This window comes from Dipodomys ordii, unplaced genomic scaffold, assembly GCF_000151885.1.
Source record: "Dipodomys ordii isolate 6190 unplaced genomic scaffold, Dord_2.0 Scaffold195, whole genome shotgun sequence".
Classification (NCBI taxonomy): domain Eukaryota; kingdom Metazoa; phylum Chordata; class Mammalia; order Rodentia; family Heteromyidae; genus Dipodomys; species Dipodomys ordii.
This window is the reverse complement of record NW_012267411.1, coordinates 627,957-650,349: the sequence shown is the minus strand read 5'-3', so window position 1 is coordinate 650,349 and position 22,393 is coordinate 627,957. Positions and strand designations below refer to the sequence as shown.

The 22,393-nt window shown below is 35.6% G+C and overlaps 1 protein-coding gene across 1 annotated transcript in view; it reads right to left on the bottom strand.

Moving 5' to 3' along the window:
- The window catches only part of Cog5 (component of oligomeric golgi complex 5), a 206,515-nt gene that overhangs the window by 42,879 nt on the left and 141,243 nt on the right, over positions 1-22,393 (bottom strand). The window contains exons 12-14 of the mRNA XM_013034737.1: positions 12,295-12,499; positions 5,835-5,996; positions 3,876-3,975 (exon numbers count right to left, since the gene is read on the bottom strand). Coding sequence (XP_012890191.1) covers positions 3,876-3,975; positions 5,835-5,996; positions 12,295-12,499 — 467 coding nt within the window. The remainder of the gene's footprint in view (positions 1-3,875; positions 3,976-5,834; positions 5,997-12,294; positions 12,500-22,393) is intronic.

The window sequence follows — 22,393 nt, the reverse complement described above, 5'->3', positions numbered from 1 at the left end:
TTACATTTGAGCCACAGCTCCACTTCTGGCTTTTTTTTCTTGGTGTTTAATTGAACGTAAGAATGTCACAGACTGGCTTCCTGCTTGGGCTGGCTTTGAATATTGATCTCAGCTTCCTGAAATGCTCAGATAGTATTATAGGTATGAGCTACCAGCACCCAGTTTGATTTTTTATTTATTTGAATGTGAATAATCATTACCATATAATACTACACGCAGATGTAAAAAGCTCTACTAAATAATCCTTTTAAAACTAAAAAAATTTAAAACTTTTTATCTCTAAATCATTCAAATACACACGTAGGTTTTCTTCCATTAAGGGAATGTCAAGTCTCCAAGCTACTCATGAAATGATACAAGGAATGAAGTGCATATTTAAACAGCTTTAATAGTGTCTGGAACTACTGACCTCTAGAACTACTGCAGCTACTGACCTGCACTGAAATGGAAACCTTCCATTAAATGTCATTCCTGTTACTTTCAAATAGTTTGCAACTTAATTGCATGTCAGTCTGCTTCTCACAGTTCATAACATTTGACATTTACACTAAGAACCAAGATACCACTTCCTGAAAGTAGTCATACTTATTGCTGGAAAATGCCTAACAATTCACTTTTACAGAAGGAATACTTACATTGGCCTGTAATTTGTTCATCACAAAAACTAATAACCCTGTAAATTATAAAGGTACTATAATAGTTTCCTTATATACTAATATTTAATTTCCTTTTAGCATATAGAGAATAAAAACAATGACTCAAAATTTCCATTGTAAGGTCTGGTGACAGTCTCTTTTCTTTTTCTTTTTATGCCAGTCCTGGGGCTTGGACTCTGTGTTTGGGCATTGAGCTTTTTTTTTTTTTCTTTTTGTCTCAAGGCTAGTGCTATACCACCAGCACCACTTCCAGCTTTTTCTGAATTTATGTCCAATTTATCTCATGGACTTTCCTGCCTGTGCTGGCTTCAAGAGCTACAATTCTTAGCCTTAGATCTTAGCCTCCTGAGTAGCTAGGATTACAGGCATGAGCCACCAATGCCTGGCCACAATATCACTTTTATAAAATCAAAAGGATGTTATGTTTGTATACAAGATATAAGTCAGAAATGGGAAGTGTTAAAGCTTCAAGTCTGGTCTAGATGTTAACTGCAACCATTGTTCTCTAACATTCTACTTAAAGTAGCATTTATTGTTCCTATAATTACTCTTTCTCTGCCTCAGTTTCCACATTGTGCACTGGTAGCAAAATATTTCCATTTTACAACAATAGAATTGTGAAATTAGATAATACATGCAAAGCGTGATACAACCCTCAAGTCACTACAAGTCCTTAATAATGGTAAATTCTTCTGTGAGCTTATCCTATCCTTAAGAAATGATCTCTGAGGTGCCAGGTAAAATGATATATCCCTCTAATTTCACCAGAGATAGGAAAATGAAGAGTTCCAGGCCAGTTTTAGCTATATAGTAAGACTCAGTCTCAGATACAAAACACAACAGAAAGCAGCTACGTGCACACATAAAAAAACAGATTTAAGGATGCATCTTATAGTGATTTACGTTTATATGATACATGGCTTTGATTACTAATAAGAAAACCTTAGGAGATAAAATACATGTATAATGCTTCAAATAATTTCTAACTTGTTACTACAAGCATACAAATGTATTTTATGCAGGTTTTTGCTATGCTCTATGGCACCCAGCACATTAAAAATCACCTTGAAAATCCCTTTTGCGAACCTTTCTCCTGATGTGAATTAAAGCTGCAATTAAGTTTATTAAAATGTTTCAGTAGCTGGGTGACAGTGGCTCATGCCTGTAAACCTAGCTACTCAGGAGGCTGAGGATCATGGTTCAAAGCCAGCCTGGTTAGGAAAGTCTCTGAGACTCTTATCTCCACATGAGACTCTTATCTCCAATAAACCACTAGAAAACTGGAAGTGGCGCTTTGGCTCGCCTTGAGTTGAAGAGCTGAGGGATAGCACTCAAGCCCAGAGTTCAAGCCCCATGACCAACAAAAACAAAAACAAAAGCAAAAAAGTTTCAGTAGCCAAGAAACTTTCAGTCTTTAGTAAAATAAATAGGATTCTAGAAACTTGCTCATTTTATTTCAGATTGTATTTTTAAGTCACCCTTTCTGAAAAGCATGCTGTCTTTACATTTCTAGCTTTCTTTTACCTTAGTATTTGAAGATTCTATTAATGATCTGACTTCTGTCAATATGTGTATTAGAGGCTTACAATTTTTAATCATAAAACAAACACAGTATTTAAAAATTTAGCTTTCTTTCCAAATCTCAGGTGAGGATTGCCATTCATACACAAGAGTAGCACATCAGAACCCTTTTCAACCAATATCTGAGTTTGGTGGCATGTGTCCATCACTCCAGAAAAGATGGAAAGCCTAAAATAGGTGGATGATGGTCCAGGCACATGGCCTGTCAGAAAGCAAGACTTTATTTCAAAAACAACCAGCACAAGCTGGGTGCAGGTGGCTCATATCTGCAATCCTAAATACTCAGAAGGCTGAAATTTGAGAATCATGGTTCAAAGCCAGCCTGAAAGGAAAATCTGTGAGATTCTTATCTCCAATTAACTACCATAAGCCAAAAGTGGAGCTGTGGCTCAAGTGGTAGAGCACTAACCTTGAGTACAAAAGCTCAGGGTCAGCCTCCCAGGTCATGAGTTCAACTCCTAGGACCAGCAAACAAAATAATAATAACAAATGCAAAAAAGCCTGGAAGCATGGCTCAGTGGTAAAGTGCCTTCCTGCCAAGTGCAAGGCCCAAGTTCAAACCCTGGTCCTTGGAAAAACAAACAAACAAACAAAAAAAACAAATCACATGCCAAGTTAAAAAATACTAGATAGTAGAAAGTGTTCTTTATAACCAAGAAATGAACATTATCCTCAACATGTTATTTAGTCAATAATATATTTACAAAACAAGGATATATGCTCCTTATGGTTTTATTTAATGCTTATACTTTCCTAAAACATGAAAATGAAAGTTGAAAAGTGAATTTACTTGGGGGGGGGTGTATAATTCTACTTTAAAAAAGGAAGTCAGTCATTTCCTGTAAATATTCAACACAGTAGATTAAGTAGGTCTGACTAATTTGAGACTATAAACTATTTATTAACAGCATGTACTTAATCATGTTAGAAAATACATTTTGATTTTTTCAAACATTTGCTACTATTAAGTTAACTGAAATAATAACTTACTGTAGCCTCTCACCCCACCTCTATACTGCTTTACCAAAATACTTTCTAGCCATGTGCTGGCTCTTCCTTATAGTATTTGTTTTCTGGGGGGTACAACTCATATAGACTATTTTTCCTGACATTTTCAGTTAACTACATTAAACTCTAGTAGATGTAATACTAAATTTTATTTATAGCAATAAACCATCTTTTTTACAAGCAACGAACCTTATAATAAAGTATCTAAAAATAGAATTGGAGAAAAAAATGAGTCATCTAATTGCTACCAGGAGTCTCCATGTCTCAGCCTGGCTAGGTTTAAAGAAAAGATGCCTCTAAATTATTTGTCCAGACTACATGGACCACTGCATGGAATACAGCACTAAATGAACAAACAAAATTTGGTCTTTCACTAAAACTGAAATAGGCAGTCTGAAATAGGCAGTTGTCTCATAATACAGCTACCACCAAGAATAACTTTATACAAATGATTTTGACTCAATCTGTCCACAAGCTATCCTAAAACTATAACAGAGCCAACTAGAAAACCTCTGATATAGCTAAAAAGATTGCTTTGCTTATTATAACATTAGTTATGGTTAATCAAAGACTGTGTAATTGGTCATTTTAAATGGAATCATTAAAATTTAGTTATGGGATACCACTTACAAGCTGCTCCGACTTTACACCGTATAACTGGATGGTCTTTGCTACATTTTTGGATACAGCTAATGTGAGATTCACATCAACAGCAGCCACATTTAGTTCACTGAAGAAAACAAAAACAGATTTCAATTATTAGCACATAATGCCTCAAAAATGAAAGAGTAACATAAAAACCTAAGCCCAATAAAGAATGAAATGATTCTTTTTATAAATTTCACTGATTGCTTTTAAGAACTAGTTGTATTGTTTACTTTTTCTCTTTAAATTCAGCATTAGGAAAAATGTACTGAGATAGCTTTGTTAATGACCAGTTTCCCATTAATAAAAGCATGTCATGGGTGGATCCAGTCTGTGATTAAGAGAGTAAATTGTGTACAGATTTTTAAAGCAGCAGTTTTGCTAATACTGATAAGTGCAATTAGATGCACTGCATATCACAGACATCTGCAAGGAAATGACAGCTCTTGAATGGAAATGATGACTTGGAGGACATGGGCTAAAAATATTACACATGCCACATAAAGATACTCAGTTTCTATTTAAATTATGCCAATTCATGCTATTTTATATAGAGTCACCTTTTAAATATATCAAAAGCATATGAACTATAATTTGCAATTTTAAAATTTCAGATTTTCAAAGTACGTGTTGTGCTTATTTTTCAACAGTGAATTAATTATGACATTAGATTGAAAAAACAAAACACCAAAAAACCTACCAACAAATTTTTGCAAAGACCAAAGAAAGGGTAGGTACCAGGAGTTAGAAACTGGATAAAATCCCATTTATAGGTAGAAAACCATTATTTCTGAAGTATCTCACTTCAGATTACTTTTAAAGAAACTGAAGGCATTTCAAACAATATCAATGTATACTGTAATAAAAATGTCCATTCAACAGTCCTGAGAAAATTTTGTTAATTTTTAAAGCCTTTACTCATTGGCATGTGTATAATTCTTCAGACTCTACATTTGATTATAGCACTGACTAGCTTCATAAAAGAATGTAATAGCTATCTCTTTAGTGTCCACATAAACAGATGTAGGACAGGTTTTATCACTAGTACACTAAAAAGGCAACATAAAAACTCCAGAGTCAAAATATTTTATCAAGTCAGCATACTTGTGGAGAGTTTCAGGACCAAGATTCTGGTCACTCTAAGACCTTTGATAGGCATGTTCTCTGCTGAAGATATACTGACATGTATTACACCTGTTTGTGGCTTTTTAGTCTTACTCTTCCATGATTCAGATCACTACCTTCACATCTGTAGTCTACAGCCTGCACTTTAGTCCTACAGTGACAACCCACTATTTTTATTCCTCAAAATATTTATCCACCATGTACACACTGACTGCCGTGACAACTTGTTGACTGTGACAGTAACTGAGATAGTCTGAACTACAAACTAATCTGGATAACTTTGTGCTGTATCTCTAAGGCAGTGGATAATTACATTGTCTGCAAGAATTCAGGAGGCACTTTTGCTAGGATACTTTCCCTTTTTAGTTTTAAAAGCTGTCACATTCACTCAGAAGGCTTAAAATAGCATGCACAAGTAGGCTAATCAGGATTATAATTCTGTTCCTGCTATGAAGTACTTTCTGGGCCTAAGATAAAACAAAATTCACCTCTGCTTTAGTTTCTTAATCTGTAAATTATTTCTATTCTTACTATTCTGCTTAATATTAGGAATTTAATATAGTTTGAATAGGTAGGTTTACTCTGAATATTTGGCCAAAAAATAGAACAATTAAGACTATGTTTAGACTGTATGTAAATGGTCTCATTAATTGGAATCTCAAATGTTATGTGTGCACTCATTCACTGTAAAACTCCTGACTTAATTGCAGGCCTAATTACTTGAATAATCTAAGATAAATTTGAAAGGTATTGCTATTGTACATCACTAACAAAGGTAGCAAGCATTTCATGATATGACATTATACAAAAAATACATACCTTGCTATGGTTTTAATGATGCCATCCAGTTCATCAGAAGAAGGAGGATTACGCCCACCAGGGGGGAAAACCAAGTTGATAGGATCAAAGAGTCGAGATAAGGATTTTGACAGGTAGGCAGCCTCATAGGGTTGAAGTGAGTCTTTCAAAGCCTTTTCTGGACTGTGGGAATAAAAATTTTAAGTAAAAGTTTTAAAAAATATATAGAAATATAAATACCTTTAAAATATTTATAGCCAATAAAATGTAACTATATTAAAGATAAAGATAAGAAAAAATGTTTCAAAGAGTATAAATGTATTTACAAATACATTTCATAAGAGAACATTTATTAAGGATCAAGCTTTTTAATTTATGCCTAAGTCCTAGCTATAAATGTAATACAATATGTACCAATACCTACTGTATTGTCTGTTACCTAAAACTAATTTTAAAAAATACTGTAAGAGCGCATTCATTCTCTTAGAGGCTTTGCTTTTAGTTAGCAAATTCTATTTATAGAGTACCAAAGCATACCAAGAGAGACAAACCTGCAGAGACCTGCTCCATTATCTCAACCCTTTTCACCCACAGCTGCCATCTTCCACAAAGCTCACTGGCTGAGAGGGAAAGGTACAGATCTAGGCTGTTTTGCTTTCCCCTCCTTGTGGCATTAACAAGAATGAGGACAAAATAAAAAGTATTTGTGAAACTCCTACGTGCACATAAATGCTCTCAACTGGAGTTCTAAGCTAATTTGTTTTTATAATATCCTACTAAATAAAACTTAACCCTTGAAACACTTCTTTCCTTTTTACCCATATTTTCATTCTGTATAGTTCCTTATTCAGCTGTCAAATGCCTAGATCTGAAAGTTTTCCTTAACAATTACTATCAAATGTGTACAACCTTTTATTCCCATTTGCTTCCTTACTCCTGTCATTAATTTTGTCTTTTCACTTCTCCTCTCTACAATCTCTCAACCAGGCCTCCTACTGATTTTTTTTTTTCCCTAAAGATGAACTCCCCTTCATCTTATATGTTAACCATGACAACATCTGGCCTGTTCTTTGTATATATATATATGAAACATGGTTTATTGGCAATGGCTTTGTGTTCTCTCTCTCTCTCTTTTCTCTACACCTTCTGGTCAACTGACAAGCCTAGAGGTCAGAATGCTCTTGGCTCCTACATCCTAATTCCACAGTTATCTCAATACTTTCTCATTCGTAAGTGTTTCATTCAACACATATTTACCAAGAATACTACACACCAGGCACTTGATAAGCACTGGGAAGATAAGACTTAAGAGTGTTATATTTAAGAGTGTTTGAGTGAAAAGGGGGAGGGGCAAGTAAAGTGAAAATTATGATGATTTCTATAATAGATGAAGACACAAGGACCATATGGAGGCAGAAAAAACTAGTATGTAATTCAGCCTGTGGCAGTCTCACTATATAAAGTTCATGCCACATCTTTACATGTCATTTGTATGTCAGTTTCTATCATCTACTGACTTTAAGAAGCCTTTTCCCACTTGTGCAGAATTTTGGCCCTGAATGTAAGCATCTGAATGTAAGCACTTCTCGTTCTCTAATGTGCTACATGGATCTTTAGACTACAATGTCAAAACATACAACTTTTCTAAATCCTGCCCTATGCTGGATGTCTTCATTTACAATTACCTTTGGTTTTGCTATGGAATTTCCGTAATTGAGCCAATCATTTTGAAGTGCTTTACCTCTAAGATTCCTAAGTTTAAAGGTAACTTTTCATATAGCTTTACCTTCTATTGCTTTTCTTCCCACATTATTATCAGATCTCTACAATCCACCAAGTATTTCCTAGAAGAAGGAAACTGAGAAGTTCCACAGTCTTGGAAATTTTACATGCTAATGAAAGAGATGTACATAAAACAAGTAAATTTAATAAGTTCAAAATGGAATATGGTAAAAATAAATGTTGTAAGAAAACTGGGTGTTCTATTCAATTTTAGATAGAATGTGTGTGTGAGGGAGGTGGGGAACACCTTAGTGAGAGGACCTAAAGCAAAATAGTTAACAAGTTACACAAATTTTCAGGGAAAGAATTTTCTCTGAGGAGAGAACAGCAAATGTAAAGGCCTTGAGAAACATCTGTATGTGGCTGTGTTTGCCACACAGCCAGAGGAACACAGCAAGTAAGCAACAGGAAAGAAGTACAAGATGTTGTACAAGGGAAGAATAAGTCTGTATAACCATGAGAGTGCTAGACTTTATTTCAACAAACTCACTCTTTGGCTTTATTGTGATTAGAGTTACATAACTTTTTCCTCTCAGCATCCTCTTTGTAAGACCTACAAGTCTCTTGTTCTTTATCAATAGCCATCCATTTCAGAGTTCTAATTATCCTGATGGTTTGAATTCATTTTCTTTTCAAAGCAGGACTTTCCTGCCTGGGCTGGCTTTGAACCGAGATCCTCAGTTCTTAGCCTCATGAATAGCTAAGATTACAGGCGTGAGCCACCTGCACCTGGCTAGGATATGGATCTTATGACTGACTTTTTTCCCCCCACTCAGCATGTTTTCAAAGTTCATACATGTTATTGATAACTCACTGAAGTATGAATTGGTACTTTATTCCCTTTTATAGACAAATAATATTACTTTTATGGATATAGCACACACATTTTATGGCTGTGTTCAATGAAATGTCTTTCTCAGCCATTCACTCATATTCTACTCTAACCGGTTTATTGGGATGAGTGGCCAAGCATGGGTCAGTTGGAACTCTCAGAACCAGGGCTTTTCCTAAAAACTCCAGTTATAATGTTGACTATATGTCTATGCTCTCTGAAGTATGTTTATCCTGGTGGTTTGTCTATTTTTATTTGAATAATGCGTCTTGTAACTGTTGAACTGGAAGAGGTAGTCATATAATTTCAGTCACAAGTCCATTGACACATATATGCCCAAATATTTTCCACCATTATTGATGGTAAAAGTTTTTTTTTACTTTTTTAACTTTTATTTTTTGCTAGTATTGGGCTCGACTTCATGATCTTATACTTATTAGCCAGACGCTCAACCACTTGAGCAAGATTCAGACTCTGAAGTTTTTAATTTTGATGAAATCTAACATATCCATTTTATCTTTTGTTACATAAGCTTTTGGTGTCATATCTAAGGAGCCTATATCAAATCCTAAGTCATAAAGATGTGCCTGTATGTTGCCCTCAAATAGTTTCATATTTTATTATTATACAGTTAAGAGTTTTGAAAATCTATTTTGAGTTAATTTTTGCTCATGGTGTCAGATAAAGGTCCAACTCCATTTTCCAGATGTGGTTGTTGGTTGCCTGAGCACCATTCATCAAAATGATTATTCATGCCAAGTGTTGGTGGCTCACAACAATTATTGAAGCTACTCATGAGGCTGAAATCTGAAGACTGAGTTTGGAAGCCAGCCCCAACTTTAAAGTCCATGAGACCTTCATCTCCAATTAACCACCACAAATTGAGATGTGGAGCTGTGGCTCAAGTGGTAGAATACTAGCCTTGAGTAAAAAAGTTCATGCACAGAGCCAGGCTCTGTGTTCGAGACTGGGACTGGTGCAAGGCATGTGCACGCAGGAGTGCGTGCGCGTACACACACACACACACACACACACACACACACACAACTATACTGAATGATATTTATACTTTTTGAAAATCAGCTTAACATCATTTTTTTAATATTCTCAATCCTGTCTATATCTTTGTGCCAGTAACAAACTACTATTGTTTGAATATAAAATATACCTCCAAGGTTCATGGGGACTTAATTCTAGCCACTTGGATTTGGAAAGTGACTAGATCATGAGGCCTCTGAACTTGGTAATGGATTCTTTGATGGATTCATACTATGATAGCAAGTGGTAGAAAGTAGGAGGTGAGACCTAGCTGGAGGAAATAGGTCATTGGGGTTTCCCTCAAAGAAATTGTTTGTCCCATGTCATTTCTCTCCTCTGCTTCCTGGCTGCCTGAACTGAACAACTTTTCTCTACCCTATCTTGCCTCCATTACATTCCTGCCTTGCCTAGACAAATGGAGCCCAGCCAACTAACTAAAACCTCAGCAATCGCAAGCCAAAATAAAATTTTCCTCTTTTAAATTGCTTCTCTCAAGGTATTTGTCATAGCAACAAAAAAAACCCACCTGACTTTCAAGGATGCATTAAAACTGGGAAGTCTGAATTCACTTTATTAAGGTTTTGTTTTACTATTCTGGGTCACTTGAAATTTTGTATGAATATGAGAATTGTTAATTTATTTTTTAAAAGTTAGAGATTCTGACAGGGATTTACCTCATTTATAAATTTTTAAGTGTAGGCTAGTTTTCTTTTTGTTGTTGTTGCTTTAACTTCATTCAAGAAAAAAAAATCTCAGGGTATAGTTCAGTACTTCTTTGTTAAATTTATTCCTAATACTTTATCTTCATGGTATTATTGATATAGATATATCTAAGATATCATAAATCTAACAATAAACTGTTGTAATTATTTCTTTATCATCTGTCATTACAAATTTGCTACACCCACTCATTTCCTTTGTGCTGTTATTGGCACATATATTAGACATACTTTACATTTCTAAATGTTACAGACTCAACAATACGTTCTGAGTATGTTTTATACAATTGTTTTAAAGTCAGCTGAGAGAAGAAAATGAGTACTTATGTCTTTTAAAATTTCTCAATTATATTTACTGGTGCTCTTGTTAATGTCAATTTAAATCTGGGAATACTTGCTGTTAGCCTGAAACTTTTTCTAGTACATTTTAAAGTCAGATATGCTAGCACCAAATTGTCCATTCTTGATTTTAGTTCATGTTCTGGCCTCCTTGTGTCTGCTGAGAAGTGAGCTATAAATATTACTATAAGTAATTTCCAGTGATTAGTTGTTTTTTTCTTTTGCTGCTTTTAGGATTTTTTCCTAAAACTCCACAGAAACATCTCCTTGTCTTTGATATTTGTCAAATAACATTTGACTTTTTTTTCCATTAATCCAATTCGGAGTGTATTAAGCACTCTGGATGTATACATCATTGGTATGCAATAAATCTGGGAAGCTTTCAGTTATTTCTTTGAGTATTTGTCTTTTTCATTCTGTTTCGTTTTCTCCTTTTGGTAGTCTTGTTATATACGTATCAGTGAATTTAATGGTTTCCCATATTTTCTGAGGTCTGTTCATTTTTTTTCATGTTTTGTTCTGTTTTTCGAAGAGTTGCATAGAGTTCTCCCCTCTTTTCCTCGCCAACTTCTTCATCAAATCTATCCCCAAAGAGTGACAGGGAGTCTCACCAAATGAAATACAGTAGCTTTTTTTTTTCACTTCAGTTGTTTTTTTCCACCACTGACTATATCACCACCTCTGACCATTCATTTAAACAAAGTAATACTTTTTTTGTGTGTGTGGGAGGGGTAGTGCTGGGGTTTGAAATTCTGCTTGTTTGACTTGCTTGAATAGTGAGCCCCTTATTACTTAAGCTATGCTTGGAGTCTTGCCTTTGGCAAGTTAATTTAGAGATACAGTCTAATAGGCTTTTGTACTTAGGCTGCCCTCAAACAACAATGCTTTAATAAGGCAGGTGAAAAGCATTTGCTACTCCTTTAGCTAGCCTTGCTACAACAAATATAATTCTAGTGTTTAAAGAAAAACATTGTAGGAAATCACTTAATCTGGTGTCCCAACAAAAATTTGAAAATACTCCATTTCAATTCTGGAAGAAACCCAACTGGGTTGAGTTTACAAAGCACCAGTGTGATTCCTAACTATGGTTACATACTTGTGTGTGATCCAAGTGGATCTAAGGTAGTTTTGCTTATAAGCTGTTTTGTTCCTAATACACAGACTAAAAAACTATCCCAGCGTAAGATTTATCTCCCCAGCTCCTTTTGTCATATTTATGCCAGTGAATTATCAATAATGATATTATCTGATATAATTACAGGTACAGGGTTAGGAATGTGGCTTACTGGTAGAGTGCTTGCCTAGCATGCATGAAGGTCTGAGTTCAATTCCTCAGTACCACATACATAGAAAAAGCCAGAAGTGGTGTTATGGCTCAAGTGGTAGAGCACTAGCCTTGAGCAAAAGAAACTCAAGGATAGTGCCCAGGCCCTGAGTTCAAGCCCCAGGACTGGCAAGAAAATAATAATAATAATTACAAATACAATAAAGTATTAATTAAAAACAATGACCAAATATATTAATTTCTTATCTTCTAATTTCCTTATTCAGTGTTATACTATCACTGGTTCTACCAGGTACCTGAATGTTCATTTACTGGTGAAGTATGTCTCCTTCAGTAAAAAGTCATAAAATTTTCTTTTAAAAAATATATAAATAAGTAACAATAAGTACAAATATTTAGAGCTTAGTATATTCCAAATTTCTAACTTACAATGAAAACTTTAAAAAAAATTCTTAAATGGCAGCAGGGCAAATTAAATAAACATACTCATAATCTGGCTTTTTTGGAATGAAAATATCTTGTGTGTCATCTTCCATGTGCTGTAGGTCAACATAGAGGTCAGCAGTTCCACTTGCATTAAAATTTCCTTGGATATATTGACTATAATGTTGAAGACGCTTCCATAAGTCATTATAAAGACGTAATAATTTGGGGTATTCTCCTTCAAAGGCTTGTTTCAAAAACACAGATGCTGGCAAGTAAAATAATAACATGATTAGACAATGATAAAGCAATAAAATATAGTAAATAAATTTTTTTTTACATATAAAGATGATCTTACTATTTAGTTTATTTACCCAACACTGCAGGGTGAAGATGTGTTCAAGTGATGCTTTTTTTTAAATGCCAGTTGTTGGCATGGTGACGAGTGTCTGTAATGCCAGCACTTGAGAAACTGGGTCAGGCCTTGGGAGCAAGTAAAAAGGCTACTCATCTCAAGACTAACAGGAAGCAGAGAAAGGGAAAAGGGACTAGGGATCAGGCATGTCCCAACTGACTTACTTTCTTCAGGTAAGCTTTACCTCCTAACATTGTTACTACCTCTCAAAACAGTACTACCAGTCGGGGACGAAGGGTTCAACCTATGAAGACATTTCATATTTAAACCATATCACTCAATCTTAGGGATTTGGTCAAAGCAACAGAACCAGACTATAATTTTTTACCATTTATTAAATGTCAAGTATCAATGTGCATGGAAGAAAAATAAAGTTTAGAGGAAAGAGTGATGAGGACTATTTCATATATTGAAATCTCTCTTAATGAAGCAATGACATAATCTATATGGATATCTGAGGGAAGCAATTCAGAAGGAAGAAATAGCAAATGCAAAGGACTTGAAGTAGATTAGCCTAGTATAGGCTGCAGTCATATTTTAACAGAACGTGTTATGCTCTCTGGATGTCTTGGCCTGAGGGAATTAGCCTTTGTAAGTAAGTTAGTTGTTTCTTTTCTAAGTAGACTATTACCTATTTCAAGCTCACTTCTTTTCCTATCTGAATCAGTTTTCAATAAACTGGAAGGTATTATATCTAATTTACTCAGATGATTAAAGTAAAGAAAGCCAATAATTTATTATTTCTGTGAGATAATTGACATATTTTCTGTTATCTAACAAATAACAAATTACCATAGCATAGCTGCTCATTTTAACAACATACATTTTTATTATCTCTTAGCTTCTGTGTTCAGAAATCCAGGCATGAGTTAGTGGGGTACTCTGCTTCAGGAGATAATCATGGTGTCAGTCATGGGTGGAGTTCCAGTTAGAGGCTACATTAAGGATGATTCGATTTCTAAGTTTATGTGGTTATTGGCAGAATTCAGTTTCTTATGGGATGTTGGGCTGAGGGCCACAGTTCCTTGCTTGCTGTTGGCTGGAATCCATCCTTATTTCTTTGCTATGTGGGCCTCTCTAACACAGATGCTTGTTTCATTAAAATGTGTAAAACAAAAAGATAACAGAGCCAGCCTGATAGCAAGACAGAAGTTAAAATGTTATGTTACCAAATCATAGCAGGGACTTTCCCTTCATTATGTTCTGTAAGTTGGACAAAAGGTCCTGCCTCTATTCAAGGAGAACAGATGACATGAGAGTCATAAGGGGTCATGTTAGAATCTGTCATAATAAAACATATCATATTTCATTCATATCAACACAAATTATATGAAAGTCAAATGTTGAGGGTCATGCAGTTTTGCATACATCTACTTTCAAATACGGATTTACTGTAGACTTTATTCTATATTTACTGTAGACTACATCAACGGGACCACAAGCAATTGCTACCTGTCTGGCTTCCAAAAGTTTTTTCATGGATTTTTCTACTTAGGCTGGCCTGGGACCTAGTATACCTCCTCACCCTCCTAATCTCAGCCTTCTTTATAGTGTGGGATAACAGGTGTGTTACTGCATGCAGCTGTAGTTTGAAAAGGGGTCTTGCTAACATCTCTGTCCAGCCTGGACTTGAATGTTGATCTTCCCATTTTGAGCATCCCAAGAAGCTAGGATTACAGGCATGAGCCACTGGTACCCAGCTCTCTGAACTCTCACAGTTCTCGCAATATCCTAAGATAATCATTTCTGTAACCTTGTTTTTTTCATGTCCAACTTTATCATGTATCAGATAACTTTCTACCACTATGAGAAAATGCATGAGATAAAAAACTAAAAAAGAGGAAAGGTCTAGGCTGGGAAGGTGGCTCAGTGGTAGAATTTGCTTGCTTCACATGCATGAGGTCCTGGGTTCAATTCCTCAGCACCACATAAGCAACAAAAGAAAAAAGCTGGAAGTGGCGCTGTGGTTCATATCTAAACACGTATCAGTGGCTACTTTTCTAAAAGTACTTCATGTCAGGCTCTCATTTAGCTTATAAATGCTTATTTTAAAAAAATGAGTAGGCAAAGTAGCAAACACCTGTAATACCAGTTACTCAAGAAGCAGAGAAGGAAGAATTATGGAGAGCTGGATAATTGCTGTTCAAGGCCAACATGAGCAAAAATTCAGTAAAAATCTATCCTAGAAAGGATGTTGTCCATTTCTTGGTGCCTAATACTACTTAAGAATAGTGCTATTCCAGAATCAACTCCAAAAGGATCAAAGACCTCAATGTCAAAGTAGATACCCTGAAAACATTACAGGAAGGAATAGGAGAAACCCTAGGTCTCCTTGACACAGGACGAAATTTTCTTAATAGAGACCCAGAAACACAACAAATCAAAGAAAGTTTGGACAAATGGGATTGCATGAAGCTGCAGAGCTTCAGCATGGCAAAGGACATAGCTAGCAAGATCAATAGAAAGCCCACTGATTGGAAGAAGATCTTCACTAGCCATACAATGGATAAGGGTATCATATCTAAAATATACTGGAAACTCAAAAAATTAAATCCCCCAATAACAAATCCTCAAAGAAACAACTGCCCAATAAATAAGTGGGCTAAAGACTTAAAGAGAAACTTCTCTGAAGAGGAAATAAGAATGGCCAATGACACAAGAAGAAATGCTCAACCTCTCTAGCCATAAAAGCAATGCAAATCAAAACAATATTGAGATTCTACTTCACCCCAGTCAGGATGACTATCATCAAGAACAACAGCAGCATCTTGCTGGAGGGGATATAGACAGAAGGGAATCCTACTGCATTGTTGGTGGGAGTGTAAACTTGGTCAGCCACTTTGGAAAGTAGTATGGAGGTTCCTCAAAAGACTCCACATAGAGCTCCCCTATGACCCAGCAATCCCACTTTTGGGTATTTACCCATATGATCACAAACAAGACATACTAAAGCTACCAGCACAACTATGTTTATTGCAGCATTATTTACCATAGATAAGATATGGAACCAACCCAGATGCCCCACAGTAGATAAGTGGGCCTAGAAAATGTAAGATATATAATATATAATACACACATACACCCACCCACCTCCCCCCACACACACACATAAACACAGTGGAATTCTATGCCTCCATCAGAAAGAATGACATTGCCCCATTTGTTAGGAAACAGAAACACTTGGAAAAAATTACATTAAGTGAAGCCAGGCCCAAAGAAACATAGGTCCCATGGTTTCCCTTATTTGCAATAACTAGTATGTGTCTGGGATAAGCAGAAAAGGTCAAAAGTTATGTACAATATAAGATGATATTAAGTGAAATGAACCCCAAGATAGGGACACAACTTGTTTTTCCTTTCTTGCTATTGTTTCTAACATATTTATTATGTAACATGTGATTTTTTTGTTTCTTTGTATGTTCCTCTCCCATGATATAACCTGTTTTCACTGTATTTGATGTTGGTGCCCTGCATCTTGTATATATACTTCTCTAATTTGAGGAGGGGAAGGGAAAAACAAAATGCTTAAATAGGAATACAGGTTGACCCATTGTAACAATGAGATACACAAGACACTATGTTGAAAAATGAACTTTACAATTTAGGGTGGAAGGAGGGGTAGTTGTGGAGGTGGGAGGGAAGGGATGGTAGGGGAAAAACAAAGAAGGGGACAACAATGCTTGATAGGAAATGTACTCATTACCTTGCTCATGTAACTGTAACCTCCCTGTACAGTATTTTTACAATAAAAACATATTTTTAAAAAAGAATGGTGCTATTAACCTTGATTGCATGGTTAATGCGATGTTTTAGATGCAAAGTTGCAAACAATGCCCTTCATAATGAATAATTACTTAGCTGTGGGAAGATTCTTTGAAACAAAGTATCCTCATTATAACATAAAATATTTCTACTCTCAAAATCCTAACTCTTAAACATCTTTATCTCTTTGGATACTTTTTATTCACTCTTGTTTTCCCAAAGTACCACAGTTGGTCTCTTAATTTTATGAACAATTTCCTTGAGATTTTTTTAGAGACTAATATTGCATAACACATTTTTGACATTTAAAAGAGATATCCTTGCTAGCTATTGCAAGCATACATCAATAAAATATTTTGAAGTGTTGAAGTTTTCATAAAAGGACATTGCCTGCACCTCACTGCCTGTCACCCTTTCCCCTTCTCTCCCCTTCTTCTCTTCCTTTCCTTTCTATTGTTTATTGAAGTCCTATTGTGTGCCAGGTACTCATCTACTCACTGAGGATATGGCCACGAACACTGTCAGTCTTATGGGCTTACATTCTGGTAGCTGGTGATGGTGACAGTAGGAATGTCTGACGAGGTAAATAATAAAATACTTTAGAAAGTGATGAGAACTATGGAGAACAATAAAGCACATTTATGATTATTCTGGGAAAATCATCCAATTACAAAGGGAAATGTTTTCATTTCAGAGTTCAAAATGGTAATGTTTGTTTTGTTTTGTTTCTATCATGTACTATAACCTAACATTATTATTTAGAAACTACAACAGAAAATAACAGGAAAAAGCTTAGAAAAGATCATTAAAGGGCTGGGAAGGTGGTTCAGTGGTAGAGCGCTTGCCTTGCATGCTTGAGGCCCTGGGTTCGATTCCTCAGCACCACATAAGCAAAAAGAAAAAAGCCAGAAGTGGCGCTGTGGCTCAAGTGGTATAGCGTTAGCCTTGAGCTGAAGAGCTGAGGGACAGCGCCCAGGCCCAGAGTTCAGGCCCCAGGACCAGACCCCCCCCCCAAAAAAAAGAAAGATAATTAAAGAAGCAGATTTCCTATAGAAGCTTTAGTCTTAATGGAGACAGTTCAACATTTTTACTTGTTGAATAAATTTATTACTTATCAAACTTCTGAATTATACCTTCTAGTAGAAATTCTTTTTACTAAATGTGAACATATATAATAAAAAAGAATATGTTCTCAACTAGAAAATTTTCTCTTTAGATATATTTTTCCAAAATATTGCTTACTTAGACAATCTGCTACATTTTGTGCAATCCCCAACTCTACAGATGGCTGCATTTCTTAATATTGCCTGTGTACAATTGTAAGAAGTACTACAGTACTTCAGGGACTTTGTGTGCTTTAAAAATGGAAGAGACTTTACAAATAACTTACTTTGGAGTTCTCCCAAAGGAAGTTATTAAAATAATAATGATGGTGATGTTATCAGAAGTTATAGACTACTCTAAATGTAAAATATTAATGAGAATCTCTGCGTAAGAAATATTATACCTCCTCACAGTAGCTACTTTAACACAGATAGGCCCATGAGATAAAAACTGAAAAACATACAGTGGATTTAGCAATTAAGAAGTAGGTCATTGCATACTTTAATGAGAACAACTTCAATAGAAAGGTAAAAAATAGATTACAGCTTGTTGAGAAATTAATAGAATGAAAGTGAAGATAGAAAGTGTAAACTAAGCCAGGCGCTGGTGGCTCACGCCTGTAATCCTAGCTACTCAGGAGGCTGAGATCTGAGGATCGCGGTTCAAAGCCAGCCCTGGCAGGAGGGACCGTGAGACTCCTATCTCCAATAAGCCACCAGAAAACCAGAAGCGGCGCTGTAGCTCAAGTGGTAGAGTGCTCGCCTTGAGCTGAAGAGCTGAGGGACAGCACCCAGGCCCAGAGTTCAAGCCCTACGACCGACAAAAAGAAAAAAAAAGAAAGTGTAAACTACTATCTGGAGAAATTTAGGTACAATAACTCTCTTTTTAAAGTTTTGATTAGGTTGAAGGAATTTCAATGTTTATATCTTCAATAAGAAAAAATTAAAATAAGAAATATAAGATAGGAAATAGGAGTAAGATTGACAGGAGGAAGAAATAAACATTCATGTATACCAGTAAGTGGATGTTCTTGAAAAAGAAGGAAAGTTATTTGCTGCCATTCAAAGGAAGAAAAAGAAACTCTCAAGAAGGAAGGGTACACATTTCCTAATGACAGTAATTGTCTTAACTCTAGAGACAAGGTTGATTACTGACAGTGAGAAGAATAGGGGAAAATAAATAACACAGCATTAAGGTTTACAATGTTTAAACAAAGCAAGAAAAATAATCTAAATGATAGTGCCATAAAATATACATACACACTCTCGATATATTACATTAAAATGTATTTTTTTATTTGGCCAATCTTGGGGCTTGAACTCAGGGTTTGGGTGCTGCTCCTATGCTTTTTCACTCAAAGCTAGCTTTCTACTACTTCAAGTCACAGTGATACTTCTGGTTTTCTGGTGGTTAATTGGAGATAAAGAATTTCATGGATTTTTCCTGCCCGGGCTTTGAATCGTTGATCCTCAGATCTCAGGTTCCTGAGTAGTTAGGATTACAGATGTGAGCCACTGGTGCCTAGCATTAAAATATATTTCTAGTAACTGTTTTGAAAAATAAATTAGGGACATGTGGTTAAGATGGTAAAACAGGAATGAGACTGACTTTCCTATCTGAAAACACAAATAAATGGGCACAATCTATCAAATATCAGTTTTCAAGATTCATTTTATAGAAAAAAGGGAATTATCAGAAAAAAGAAATGAAGTGGACTTCAGCTTATTTTCTGTGAGGAAGTTTCCAGGCCACAGAACAGGAAGGGTTAAAAGACAAAAAGCAAAATTAGGAAGACAAGAGCAGACAAAGTTCATAAGATGATTTTACCTTAAATATTTAGCAAAACTCTGATTACCATAGGTATGTGAGGAAAATCCCAGAGGGGGGGAAGAGTTTACCCAATAGATTAGAGGGAAAATGTATACTACTCATATAAGTCTGGGAATGATGCCTATACCATAAAACCAAGCTGGAAAGCTGGATATTACGTAGGATATTAAGAAGAGTTCTGCCCCAGTTTTGTTAGTAAATATTAAAACATGACTCAAAATGATAAAACTGTGCTAAAGTAAAGCAATAGAATCATGTAACCAGCACAAGACAAGGTTAAAGTCAGTGTCCAGTATCCAATAAAAATTAATTAGATGTGTAAAGAAATAAGAAAATATGGCAGAAAATTCAACCCCCCCCAAAAAAAAGGCAGCAGAAATCAACATAGATGTTAGGATTTCTAAACAAGGATACTTCTATGCAGACCTACTTACTAGAGTTCTACTTTTTTATTAGTTGGGGTGTTTTCTGGGATGAGGTTTAACTTATGCAATTTCTATGAACGATGTGCTAAACCAAACATAAATATACAATACTGAAAGGCATAGGATAAAGGTTTGAGATTTTTGTAAGCATGCTAAAAGGTTTTTTGGTAGATATCATATTGAAAGAAATACTCAAAATACCTTGTTACCTCATCAAAGAAAAAGTGTCTATAATAACCCCAATGTTTTAAAGTTTTATTTGATAGTAGATACATTATAGCAATCACAAACAGGCTTTTGGAAAGGGAGGCTTAAACAACAGCAATTTATTTCTGACAATTTTGGAAGCTACAAGTCCAAGATCAACTTTACAGTAAGGTTTGTTTCCTCTTCCTGGTTTGCTGATGACCACCTTCTTTTCAAGAGCTCTCCTGGCTCTTCCTTGGTATATATGCAGAGAGAGCTAGCAAGATTTCAGATGGTCTTTTTTCATCAGGACATAATCCTCTAAGAACAAAGTCCTATCCATATGACTTAATTTAACCTTAATTTCTCCCATAAATAAAGACCTTATTTCCAAATACAGTCACACTGGGAGTTTGGACTTCAACACATTAAGGGAGAATACAATGTTTAGTCTAGAACATGAATGTTTTTAGTATTTCCAACAATTATTCTAACCCTTCCTTTCCCCCGCTTTCTATCTCAGCTGTGAGACTAATAATATATATGTTGGACAAATCCTGAGATTCCAATCATTCTTTATACTTGTTTTACTATCTCAATGCATCATCCTTTAGAGAAAAAGAAACATCTTGGTACTACAGCATGAAGCAACTACAGAATGTAGTTGGAAATGGTCCATACAGGCAGCCTAGGGGATGACAAATGAATCATAGATAGGGGGAGGGAGGCAGCAAGATAGCATAGATAAGGGAAAAAATGTTTAAAAATTGGTGTTTCTACAAAGTATCATGATAAAAACAATAGAAGTGAATGTTCATGTTAATAAAATTATTCCAGCACTTGATTATGTAAAATATATTTATAGAACTTTAAAATTTTTTGAATATGTTTTCTAGGTAAAATACCACAGACCAAATAATCACAAAAAAATGCAGTTAACCGGGTACCGGAGCCTCATGCCTATAATTCTAGCTACTCAGGAGGCTAAAATATGAGATTGCTGTTCAAATACAGACTGGTCAGGAAAGTCTGTGAGCCTCTTTTCTCCAAGTAACCCCCCAGAAAACCGGAAGTGGCAGTGTGGCTCAAAGTGGTAGAACACTAGCCTTGAGAGATAAAGCATAGAGACAGCATCCAGGTCCTGATATCAAGCGCCATGACTAACAACAACAACAACAACGAAACACAGTTATCATGCCTTTCATTATGATTTTTTTTTGGGGGGGGGTCAGTTGTGGAGCTTGACCTCCTGGCCTGGGCGCTGACCCTGAGCAATTCAGCTCAAGGCAAGCACTCTACCACTTCAGCCACAGCACCACTTCCGGTTTTCTGGTGGTTAATTGGAGATAAGAGTCTCACGGAGTTTCCTGACCAGCCTGGCTTGGTGTGATCCTCAGATCTCAGCTTCCTGAGTAGCTAGGATTACAGGTGTGAGCCAAAAGCGCCCTGCTTTTCATTGTGATTTTTAGGAAGTATAATCTTGTTTTCTTTAAAATAGATTAAACGCAAAAATTAGTAAGGGACATTTTGGGGATGGTGGAAATATTCTACATCTTAATTGGGATAATGGTTATATAAACATAAATACTTGTCAAAACTTACAGAATTTTATGCTTAAACCTGGCCAACTTTATTCCACATGAATCATAGCTTGATAAAATTTACCAAAAGCAGAAACCAAATGCAGAGAGGTGCCTAGTATTCTCACATATAATAGAGAATAGTTAATCAATCCTCAATAAACCCCTAAGCAGAAGCATAAGTTCTATATGGCCACACATGAATGAAGACCTCCATACAGTTACTCCCTTACTAGGCATTTCATTAGAGACAGAAAGGAGCAGGCACAGTAACCTTAAACTGTAATTCCAGGACTTGAGAGGTGAAAGCAGAAAAATTGAGTTTAGGTCAGCCTCGGCTACATAATAAATTATTATCTGAAAATACAAAACAAACAACAAAAACTCCCTAACAACAATTTAAAAAAAGAAGAGAAAGAAGGAAATAGGGAAAAGGAGGAGAGGCAGGGAAGCAGCTAGTGTAGTTTATTCAACTCCATGTTCTCTCAGTAACTAAATGTTCAGCATATAGTAGGTAATTTTAGTAAATGCTTGTAAATAAAAATACAATTACAAACTCTTAAAGCTCTTTTAAAAGACCTGATACATTCAATTGTTCTAACATTCAATAATTAAACAAACACATTAGTAAATATTGCCTATTTCATTCTTTCAAAGTACCCTGTGCCACTATTTTGAGACAAGAATGTTTTGTGAACCTGGTGTGGTGGTAAACTGCTATAATCCCAGTACTTGGAGGCTGAAGTAGGAGGACTGAGATTTTCAAGACAGCTGGGGTCATAGTAAGAACCAGGGAGAAAGGAAGGAAGGAAAGAAGGAAGGAAGGAAGGAAGGAAGGAAGGAAGGAAGGAAGGAAGGAA